At 36.2% G+C, this 12,428-nt stretch overlaps 1 protein-coding gene and 1 long non-coding RNA gene across 2 annotated transcripts in view; one reads left to right on the top strand and one right to left on the bottom strand.

Moving 5' to 3' along the window:
• The window catches only part of LOC125678557 (uncharacterized), a 213,387-nt gene that overhangs the window by 164,445 nt on the left and 36,514 nt on the right, over positions 1 to 12,428 (top strand). Inside the window, exons 7-13 of the mRNA XM_056156094.1 lie at positions 101 to 136; positions 297 to 439; positions 2,406 to 2,449; positions 6,477 to 6,512; positions 6,689 to 6,714; positions 8,091 to 8,372; positions 9,969 to 10,238. Coding sequence (XP_056012069.1) covers positions 101 to 136; positions 297 to 439; positions 2,406 to 2,449; positions 6,477 to 6,512; positions 6,689 to 6,714; positions 8,091 to 8,372; positions 9,969 to 10,238 — 837 coding nt within the window. The remainder of the gene's footprint in view (positions 1 to 100; positions 137 to 296; positions 440 to 2,405; positions 2,450 to 6,476; positions 6,513 to 6,688; positions 6,715 to 8,090; positions 8,373 to 9,968; positions 10,239 to 12,428) is intronic.
• LOC130052082 (uncharacterized) lies at positions 3,125 to 5,550 on the bottom strand. The gene is made up of 2 exons (XR_008800443.1): positions 4,061 to 5,550; positions 3,125 to 3,892 (listed from the first exon to the last, which is right to left on the bottom strand). It is a non-coding gene; the product is annotated as an uncharacterized LOC130052082 (long non-coding RNA).

Genomic DNA, 12,428 nt, shown 5'->3' with positions numbered 1-12,428 from the left:
ATTTTGCTTGAAGGATTTACACTGACAAGGATAATTGCTTAATTTTGCATCAAAAGAATATGTATATATTGCATTTTCATAGTCTTGCATTATCTTACAGAGAATGTGTTTTATGATGAGTTCGTCTGCTGTTCAAGTGAGTCGTTGTTAGATTATTTGTCGATTTGACGCCGAGTTCAAGTTTCTGTATCATACATTCAATACTTGCATATATAACTAAATTTACCCTATAATCGTACATATTTGAATGAGATTATTTGTTTAGACGAATGATGATTAACATCTTGTATGTTAAGGGGACCATGACTCCACGGTGAAGATTATTAAAAATTTTGAATTTGCTATAAGCAAAATGATGGACGCAGAAGAGGACGAAATGAAGAAGATTGAGGTTAAAAAAATGAAAAGAGATGAAGACCACATTTCTGTGGAACCACCGGTAAGAAACATTGCATTATATAAGATGTTTTTGAAAAATTCGCGCGAGTGTACTTTCTTTGTTATCTGCATACACGCAAAAAGTATCTCTATTCGAAACTAATAACTTAAATTATTATGATTTTCCTAATTCCAAACTTTCTCGAATATGCCAATAATAGCACATGTCATCATTAGCAAGTAATTCAGTTTTAGCTCACCTGAGTTGAAAGCTCGAGTGAGCTTTTCTAATCACCCATTGTCCGTCGTCCGTCCATCTGTCTGTAAACTTTTCACATTTTCGAGTTCTTCTCCAGAACGACCGAGCCAATTTCAACCAAACTTGGCAAAAAGCATCCTTGTGTAAATGGAGTTGAAGTTTCTTCAAATGAAGGACAAGACCCTTCTCCAAGGGGACATAATAGCGAAATAGTAAAATAAACTTTGAAATTTTGAAAATCTTTTCCAGAACCAGCGGGCCAATCTCAACCAAATTTTGCACAAAGCATCCCTCGGTTAAGGTATTCAAGTATGTTCAAATAAAGAACCATAGGGAAATAAAGGGAAAATAATCACAAAAATTCCAAAATAGGATGGGACCATTTAAAAATCTTCTCAAAAACCACTGGGTCAGAAAAGGTCAAATCTATATGAAAGCTTCCTGACATAGCGCAGATTCAAATTTGTTCAAATCATGGTCTCGGGGATTGGGTAGGGCTTCAAAAGGGGATCAAAGTTATACATGTGACTATATAAGGAAAATCTTTTAATATCTTCTAAAGAACTGTTGGACCAGAAAAGTTGAAATTTACATGAAAGCTTCCTGACATAGTGCCTATTCACGTTTGTTTAAATCATTACACCAGTGGTAGGTAGGGTTGGGCCACAATAGGGGATCAAAGTTTCACATGCGAATGCATATAGGGGAAATCTTAAAAACTCTTCTTCCTAAGAACTAATGGGCCAGAAAAGCTGAAATTTATAGGAAAGCTTCCTGACATAGTACAGATTCACGTTTGTTAAAATCATGGATCCGGGGATAGGGTGGGACCACTATAGGAAATCAAATTTTAATATGCTGATACATGTATATACGAACATCGTAAACTGGATACGATGGACCGTGAAAATTACATTTCTTTATCAAATCCTTTATCAACAACCCCTTTTTCAGAAAGCTTTCATGTAAATATAGTGCGATGTGCACAGAGGTACATTTATAACAGCACTGTGATTTTTCTCGGATAGCTTTAACTCAGCTGCGGATTGATCTTTATCGTGCCACACCTGCTGTGACACGGGACCTCGGTTTCTGTGGTCTCACCTGAAGGACCGCCCCATTTAGTCGCCTCTTCCGACAAGCAAAGGGGTACTGAGGACCTATTCTAACCCGGATCCCCACGGGATTCGAGTTGCGTTCCGGATTGTTGATTTTTGATAGTTTTGTACCTGTATAATGTAGAAAAATTACTGTTAGGACCAGTTTTAGGGACTTTTTTTTCCTACACACCTTGAGATATTGAATTAAGTTTTTTTGTATGAAGTTGTATAGTAATGAGTTACATATCGAGTTTGAGGTTTGATCTGGTTCGTTGTTTTTATATGGAGTTATGCCCCTTTAACCTAGCAAAATTAATATTACGACCAGTTTTCCAGACTTTTCTAAATGCCTTGATATAATGAATTGATCTTTTGTATGCAGGCGTATATTGATGAGGTACAGATCGAGTTTGAGTTTTGTTCCGGTTCGTTGATTTTTTATGGAGTTGTGTCCCTTTATCGTACAAAATTATATTTTTTATGGCTGATTAAACATATAAAGGATTGTTGTTGAGTTCTACATTGTACTAAATGCGTGTAACACACAATGTCAATACCATATTCAATGCTATACTTCGATGGATTTCCTATGTTTGACTTTACAGCAGGCAGGGGCATTCATGTCGTGCCGACACATTTAGTTTTTTAAAAACTTTGATTTTGTTCAGATTATAGAGAAGAAAGGATCTGGAAAAATGCTTCGACACCAAGGAAAGTATAGATATTTTATTTACGTTTTCTCGTAATTAAAGTTGTATTTCAATGATAGAGAAATAAACAGTAACTTTCTGATGACTTCCTGCTAACTGTCTCTATCCTTAAAGGGACCTCCGCTGTATCACACAAAAGGAAATCAAACTGAGAAAAATTGACCGATCCCGATCAAAATTGATAGAGATTATGAAAATAATCAAATTTCTGCTAATCATATGCTCTATTCATTAAGAAATTAGTTTGCTTTATAAGATCATTTGATTTGTAAATCATTTTACAAGAAGGGAATGTGATGTTCTGATTAAAATGTTCTTTATGACCGCTTTTTTATTATTCCATCAGGTATGGTTCAAATTTGAAACATCGAACTATTTCAGAATTTTGGTCATTTCATTTAAAGCATATTTGCCGACACCACAGTCCTCCACACCTGCTTCGTACTTAGGTATTTTATCGAAAGTATATATTAACGACAAACTAACAACTCAACTTTATGACAAACGGGATGATCGTCAACTTCCCATATTTATGTACAATGTAGTAACATTCCATTATCTTTTGTATATGGTATTTATATTTCTCAATTGATTCGATACGCACGAGCTTCTGCATATGATCAGTTTTTAAATTGAGGCAGGCTGTTGGTAAATAAGTTGATGTTACAGGGGGTTCAACAGTCTCGTTCAGCGTCAGCATTTCGCAAATTCTATGTTCGTTATAACAATCTAGTTTGCCAATACAACCATATCATTGGGTCAAATGTTGTCTGACGTGTTTCCTAGCAATAGTTGGGCCGTTCTTGGTACACTGATTTTGACTGTGGATTACTCTGTTTACCTGATCAAGATATAGGGTTCACGGCGAGTGTGGACGCTCGACAGTGGATGCTTACTCCTTCTAGACACCTGATCCCATCTCTGGTATATCCAGGGGTCCGTGTTTGCCCAACTCTCCATTTTGTATTCCTTATGATATTGATCACTGCTCGTTATCTTCACCTTTTCTAATTGACATTTTTCTTGAAGATTCTGTCGTAGATTAAATAAATATTAACAAATAACGTTTTTAGGTCACCTGAGAAACTCAGGTGACCCATTGTAATTGGTTGTCATCCGTCGTCGTACACCGTGCGTTAACAATAACTACTTTTTCAATACTTTTCAAATTTGGTGTGAAGCATTTTGGACAAGGGGAATGTGAGGACTCCTACATCCCTGGGCCCTTAATGGTGGGGTAAAAACTGCAAATAATTATCCAACTTTTTAAACTCTTCTTTTGTAAAACCGCAGATGTGTAAGAAGAACTAAACGCATAGTGCTGTAGAGCATGAAGGCCTCTACCACTCTTCTAAATTTCATGATCCCCGGGGACGGGAATTTTTTCCTCAGGGCGGGCCCAAACTTAGTATGCAGTGTTTATATGTAAAACATTTAAATAAAATCTCCTTTAGTGCTACTGATACTAAATTGAAACGAAATGGATATTTAGAAAGGGCAGGTAGTCCTTTACCAAAATTGTAAATTTGATGATCCCAGGGATAGGGATGTTGGTACCAGGGTGGGGCCAAAATGGTCAGTTATTAAATGTGTGAACAATAGAAATTTGTAACTTCTTGATAACAACCATTCCAATCATTTTCAAATTTGCATTGAAGCATCTTTGGAACAAGTAAGACATGAATTGTAAATTTCACGACTCCTGCACCCCCGGGTCTTAAGGGTGGGGCACAAAACTGACGAAAATTGGCCACTTTTCAAAAATCTTTGTTCTATACCTGCCTATCTTTAAGAGAAACTAAATGCATATTGATATAGAGCAGGAAGGCCTCAACCAAAATTGTAACTTTCAGGATCCCCGGGTAGAGGTTCTGACTCCAGGGTGGGGCAAAACTTGGTATATAGTGTTTATGTGTAAAACATATTAATGATATCTACTTAAATGCTTTTGATACTAAATTGAAACTAAATGGATATTTAGAAGGAGTACGTAGTCCTTTACCAAAATCGTAAATTTCATGATTTCAGGGGGTATTGGTTTAGTTTCAGGGTAGTGTCAAAATTATAATATGATTTGAAGGACTTCCTTAAGGTTTCTGATACCGTATAAATCCAAATGCATATTAGGAACAGCAGAAAAGGATGTGCAAAAATGGTGAATTTGCAACCGCAGGGTTTTGTCTCTAGAATGGGTCCAAATTAGTCAAATCGTTTAATATTAGTACAGATACTATATTATGTAAAGCCATTTATCAGTACATGCGCTTCTGAGGGCATTGAAGTTTTAAGACCACATCTTGTTTTATACTGTTGTTGAATATTAGAATTTCGCTTAGATATTCAAAACAGGAAATTGTTTCTAGATTTCACATCCCTTGGAGCTAATGATACTTTTAGCTAGTACTCAGGTGATCGATAAGATCTGTGGGCCTCTTGTTAATTTTCATACGTACGTCAATAAACGAAATCATTTGAAGCTGTGATGCTTTTTTAGGTTCAATGGGGCTTTAATAAATGTTTGAAGGTATGTTTGGAAACAAATATAGTGGGAAAATAAGTTAGGATTTTTCAAATATATCAAATGTTTGAGATGTGATGCAAGAAAGAAAAAACGATATAAGGCCTCAACCACGCGCATTTTTCTGCGCCGTAAATCAAAGGTTTTATAATGGGTAGATATATAACTGTCTGGTCTGTCCTAAAGAGCTACATATCTGTAGCTAGGATGTAATCAGTAATTGTCATTGATATTCAGTTATTTTCTACAGGGGATGCTTACTCCTCCTAGGCAACTGATCCCACCTCTGGTATATCCAGAGGTCCGTGTTTGCCCGACTATCTATTTTGTATTGCTTATAGGAGTTATGAGATTGGTCACTGTTCGTTATCTTCACCTTTCACACAAATGAAATACGAAATGCAAGTGGAAAATGAAAAAAACAATTGTAATACACATGTATAAAATGTGAAGATAACGAACATTGACCAATCTCATCAGTCTTATAAAAATAACAAAATCAAGAGCAGGACGAATATCGCCCCTGGACACACCAGAGGTGGGATCAGTTGCCCAGGAGGAGTAAGCATCCCCTATGGACCTTTCACACCCGCCATGAACCTCTATGCATACGTTTGAATCCGCAGTGAAAATCAGCTAGAAAATAAAGGCCTAATATTTGGTACGAAACACATCCGACAACATGGGAAATACCTTATCCGCAGAATGTTTAGCAAGGATTTGATTTTGGCATTAATGGCGATAGTGATCAGGTCGCTAAAATTGAATATGACTAGTGAAAGGTGAAGATAACGAAGTTATCAATCTCATTACTCCTATAAGCAATACAAAATAGATAGTTGGGCAAACACGGACCCCTGGACACACGAGAGGTGAGATCAGGTGTATAGGAGGAGTAAGCATCCCCTGTCAACCGGTCGCACCCGCCGTGGGCCCTGTATCCTGATCAGGTAAACGGAGTTATTCGTAGTCAAAATCATTGTGCCAAGAACGGCCTAACAATCGGTATGAAACACGTCAGACAGCATTTGACCCAATGATATGTTGTATTGACGATTTAGTTCGTTGTGACGACCATTGAATTTGCGCAATGCTGACTTCAATGGAGACTTTTGAAACCCCTGTACCATCAACTTGTTTGGCAGTAGCTTGTCTCGATTTAAAAACTGACTATACGCAGAACAAGCTCTTGCGTATCAAATCAGTTGAGAGATATAAACACCATATGCAGGTTGTCAGTTTGCCTTTAATGTCTACTTTCAATAAAATATCTAAGTTAGTAACAATTTATTCCATATCGGAGGCAATAGTTACCTTTCCTGGAATTACAACGTCGCTAACAATATTTACCCATTTTATGAAAAATTCGCAGAATTTGCATCTTGCTAAAAATTCCACTTATACGGTAATATAATGTACATAATTCATTGCTGAATTGCCTGGTTTCCATGTTTGACAAACCATACTCGATACAATTGAATTAACAGTCTCTTTTCATAAATCATTATAGGTCAGACATTTATGCCAGAACCTGTGTGGGGGCAGAGGTAATGCTAGAGGTTTTTAAACCCATGTTTCTTATTCATTAACGAAATATGACATGACATTCCTATATGTTAGATACCTTATGCCGCATGCTTTCTTTTAAAGGTGTTGCAAAAATTACATAATATTCATTGAGTTAATGAGATATTGCGTAACATATTTTCTTCATTCATTGTAGACGTTACGGATCAGGGATGAAGATTGGTAATATTCCATATCTATATATAAATGTTTTCTCACTGTAGGCTGACTCATAATGCTAAGAACTCAAGGATAATACGTATGATTTTAAACCCTGAATACTTGGTCGCCTAATAAGTTTATTCAGGGTATACATGTTGGAGGAAACGATGTTACCCCAGTGAACATATTGTCCAATAATAAGGGAATATGTAATGTGGACCGAATATATATTACACAGAAAACATAATAGGAAAAAAGGACTTTCTTGCTATTTATCAATGTGTCCACTCTTGGAATTTTACTTCCAAATTAATAAGAATGCGAACTAAAGCACACTTGGGTGAACTATAGTTTTACTTTTGTTACTATAGTTGAATGGAATTGGTATATTCTACCGAGGGTTGAAGAATCAGAATGTAGGGTTCGTGTGGTTTTGGAATGAAAATTTCATATCCAAAGAGGAGTTCCGTAACTCAGCATTGTCAATAATAAAAGTTCATTTTTCTCACAATATACATGTAAGGGAAATTATTTGGTTAGTAAAGGAATCTGGAAATATTAGATTTATCAGAGGTCACCCCGATTACGTTTAGCGTCTGTGTCCGTCGTGGTGCGTTAATAGTTGAACAATTTTAACTGCATCTTGATAACGACCCTTTCAATTGTTTTCAAATCCTTATAAAGTATCTTTGGAAGAAAAGGGCCATCAGTTATAAACTATAGGACTCCTGCACCACTGAGGCCTAAGGTACAGGGCAAAAGCTGCCAGAATTGACTGATTTTCAAAAATCTACAACCGCACATCTGTAAGAAAGATTAATTACATCGTCATGTAGAGAGCAGAAAGTTCTCTACAAAATTGTAAATTTCATTATCCTGGGGTAGAGGTTCTAACTCCAGGGCGGGGCCAAACTTCACCTTTTTTATGTGTAAAGCATTTAATTAACATTTTTTAATGTTGTTAACACTACATTGATTGATTGATTGATTAAATATTGTTTAACGTCCCTCTCGAGAATATTTCACTCATATGGAGACGTCACCACTGCTGGTGAAGGGCCGCAATTTAGGCCTATGCTCGCCGCTTATGGCCTTTGAGCAAGGAGGGATCTTTATCGTGCCACACCTGCTGTGAACGGGACCTCGGTTTTTGCGGTCTCATCCGAAGGACTGCCCCATTTAGTCGCCTTCTACTACAAGCAAGGAGTACTGAGGACCTATTCTAACTCGGATCTACACAGGATGATACTACATTGAATCTGAATAGATATTTAGAAAGAGCTGGTAGTCCGTTGCCAAAATTTTAACTTTTATATTCCCAGGGTTGAAGTTTTGTTCAAGTGTGGGGCCAAATTATCTCAGTGATTGTTATATTTATGATATTGTGGTTTTCGTAGTGGAAGCGAACACATGCTGTGAAATAATCAAGGCCTTTATCGAAAAGAATGAAACAAGTGTGAATAACAAAACGCTTGCTGGACTGTACCCACTCACTGTCGCTGTGAAGCTTGGAAGCACTTCTCTCGTCAATTTCCTGCTTGAGAAGAAGGCAGACCCAAATTGTATGGATCACATGAATGACACTCCGCTCTCCCTTGCACTCATTTACAGGAACGAAGAGATGGTCAGGAGTTTAGTCAAAGCTCGTGCAAACATTAATCACTGTGGTGTATGCCCAGGTAAGCATGTTCCTTACAAACGTTAATCTCTGTGGTATATGTCCAAGTAAGCGTGTTCCTTACAGATGAAAGTTGAAAAGTAAACAGCTGGTGATTACATGCAAATGTGACAAAGGGTTTCAATTTGTCATTTTAATGTATATAGTGAATTCTGGAAAAAAAAATTAAGATGTAGTTTTCCTTAGTAGGGAGATATTTCATAAAGATTAACGAATCTTTACAATCTCTTGGAGCTGCCATATTGAAAACATTATTACCTCCCTTTTGGGCTATCTCTTGGCATCCACTAGAGGGCAGCACTGATGTTGACGTTTGTCGGACACATTGTGTATTTTTGGCATATTGTAAGCATCAACATTAAAATGTCATCAGCAATTACATGTGGAATATCAGTTTGAACCTGATGTTACAGAGGAAGAAATTGTCTCTCAAAATTAAGCGTTGATTTTAATGAGAAAGGAATTTTCTTAAGTTGATGTGCTTATCGAAATTGTATCTATGTACATCCAAGGTGTGTCTTTGTTGTCATGAGTTACATAGATATACACATAAAGTGCAGTTTTGTACACCCATATTTAGACACTGTATGCCTAAGTCTTGTTATAATTGATAAAATTAACATTTATGTATCCAGAGAGGACGATCCCCAGAGGACTTAAGCAAGTAAGAAACACACAAAAATGAAAAATACCTTCTGTATTCACACGTATTGAAATCTACATGTAACATGCCATTCGTGTGTAAACATTTTCAATTACACACACGTGATATAATACAGTAACAATTTTGTTGCATACATGTTATGAAGATTTATGACCTACAAACAGTTTATCAACTAGGTTAGAGTAGGGCAGCTTCTTTAGGGAAAATTTCACACAATTATAATTATAATTGTTTGTTTGTGCTTTATATTAAATATTCTATACAATTGCATCGAGAGATCCACTCTCCTTATAAAATATCTTAAACACTGAATGACACAGCGACTATGTGAGATTGCATCAGTGTGTATAAGTAGCGCTTTAGGAGCATAACAAAACTTCCATTTATAGGGAAGTTGTTGTGGCCGAGTGGACTTACGCACTGGTTTGACAATCTTGCTAGGCGGTGGGTGCTGTACGTCGCTGGTTCGACCCCGGGCTGGGGCGAAAATTTTCAGTACCTAGTTGTGATTATTTAGTGCTTTATATATTAATTAATTGATTATCACATGTATCGTTTATATCCTAGGGGTAAACGTAAGGTTGGGTGTTATAATTGTTTGTTTGTGCTTTATATATATATATATATATATATATATATATATATATATATAATTGAAAATGATGTACTCTCTAAAATAATCGTCTTATCCCACGCAATCATCCAATGTAAATTCATTGATTGATGTTATCCACCACACTCAACAATTTTTCAGTTATCATCCAATGTAAAAACAACCCAGATATTTCTTTCTTATCTATATTTTACCGACTTGATAAAATAAATAAGTCTAAAAGTCTAAAAAGAAGGAATGTGAGAGAAACATGATCCGAAATGAAGTTACGAGATTGATCACATTCATTATCTTCACCTTTCATGTGTTTCTTGATACAGGGGGAACTGGAGAGAGACAGTCTTTACTAAACAGACTTTTCAATGACGATGGATACACAACATACAGCAAAGGAGTACCAGTGAGCCTAGCACAGTTTCTGATTGAAAATGGAACCTCAGTCAATCACGATGAGGAAGGGAGCGATTCACCTCTGGTTCAGGCAGTCAGAATGCAATCGTATGATCTCGTGGATTTCTTACTAACACATGGAGCAAATGTTAATCATCCCGGAAGAAACAGATCAACAGCTTTACACGAATGCATCAGAGGTAAACAATTTATTTTCCGTAAAACTTTTTTCCAAAAGTACGATAATTGGAAAAATGAAAATAACAGTGATCAATCTCATAAATTCTATAAAGAATGCAAAATTGAGGGCAATACCAAAACATGTACCCCTGGAAATACCAGAGATGGGATCAGGTGTTCAGGAGGAGTAAACATCCCAGATGACCGGTCACACTTACCTCGAGACCTATTAAACGGAGTATTCCATAGTCACATCAATGTAAAAGTAACGATAACGAACAGTGATCAATCTCATAAATCCTATACGGATGTATATTTAATTGCTGTTATAAAAATTTAGAAATTCATTTCAAAATTAAGGATTATTTCCCTCATGCATAGCTCTTATCCTTGGACGAATTTGGCTCCACTTTTTTGGCACACTGTGTTTGGCTATATTTAGCTCTAAAACTTCATAGTTATCTCGGATTTCAAACATTTCGGTTGAGCATCACTGAAGAGACATTATTTGTCGAAATGCGCATCTGGTGCATCAAAATTGGTACCGTATAAGTTTTACATAAAGAACACAAAATTACGAATAAGGCAACCGTGGACCCTTGTATACACCAGAGGTGGATTCGGATGCCTAAGAGGAGTAAGCATACTCTGTTGACTTATCACACCCACTATGAGTCCTATATCTTGACCAGGTAAACAATTGATATGAAACACTTCAGATAGCATTCAACGTAATGACAGGTTGTACATTAATTTTTTTTTATTCTGCGTAGGATTTATGAGATTAATCAAAGTTTGTTATCTTTACTAATCATTATAACGACATTAGAATTTGGAAAATGCTGACTTTAAACTAGAATGTAGGAAATCCTGTAATATCTACTTCTTTGTAAGTAGCCTACTGGATTTTAAAATTGAACATACGGAGAACATGCTCTCGCACATCGAATCATTTGAGACATAAACACCTTATGCAGGTGTTAATGAAATATTCCTACAAAGCTATGGGAAAATGATGATGTAGAAGAACGTCCCAACAATTGGTATGAAACACGTCGCACATCATTCAAACTAATGACAAGTCGTATTTGCTAATAAGATGATTACATTGACCATACATTTTTATTTTCAAATTATATCATATTATGTTACTATACTTTAATGTAAAATACTGGAATCTGATTGGCCAAGAAACATTTAAAATCATAATTTTTCCCTCTAAGAAACGAATGCACTCGCTCCAGGATTATATTATCTAGCAAGAAGTAACATTACTTGATAATGAGTGATATTATTACAATTATCGCATTATGCGTCAAATTTATGCGCGTACGGTTCGCCGTATATTGTTAGACGATTCGTTTAAGCATTTCTTATACATGAATACACAATTGATACACAACATCGCATGAGTGATTGATCAAATGTCAATAGACATAAGCTTTTCTGCTTTGTTGTTTATATAATATTCAGTGTAATAAAACGTGTAGGCCTCGATTGACAATGGTTTTCTAGGGGTGAAAATGTTCAGTGTTACCCACAACTGCATGCAATATTGATATATTATTATATTTTCATGTAAAATATTTGAATCTGATTGGTCGAGAAGCATTTGAATACCCTCTGAGAACAGAAACCACGCGCTCTGGGGTGATAGTATCTAGCAACGGGTAACAATACTAGACAACGGGTGATATTATAAGAAAATATCACATGCGTCAAATTTATGCGCGTACGGTTCGCCGTAGATTGTTAGACGACGTCGTTTGAGCGTTTGTAATACACGCGGACACCCGCGTCGTTTATATAACATTCAGTATAATAAAACAAATATTGCATGTAGTTGAGGGTAACATTGAAAATGTTCACCTCTTGAGAAACCACTGTCAACCTCGGCTACGCTTCAGTTGACAATGGTTTTCTTGGGGTGAACATTTTCAATGTTACCCTTATCTACATGCAATATTTATATAATATTCCCATGTGAATATTCCTAGTCACTGGAGTTTTACGAAGAGGCTTACTTTTACAATCGACGGCTGAATTTTACAATTCAAAGGGATCAACTCCAACTACAGAAAATGGACCGAAATATATACAGGCTGCTTCCGTAAAAACACCAAACCGATCATTATATTTATTAATAGAGTATTGTAAACTTTTTAGAAACCCTTATTCCTTCTACATTTGTTCAACACTTTCGAAATGCA

Source organism: Ostrea edulis, chromosome 2 (assembly GCF_947568905.1).
Source record: "Ostrea edulis chromosome 2, xbOstEdul1.1, whole genome shotgun sequence".
NCBI lineage: Eukaryota > Metazoa > Mollusca > Bivalvia > Ostreida > Ostreidae > Ostrea > Ostrea edulis.
Note: the sequence above shows the minus strand (reverse complement) of the source record. Positions and strands in the feature narration are given on the sequence as shown.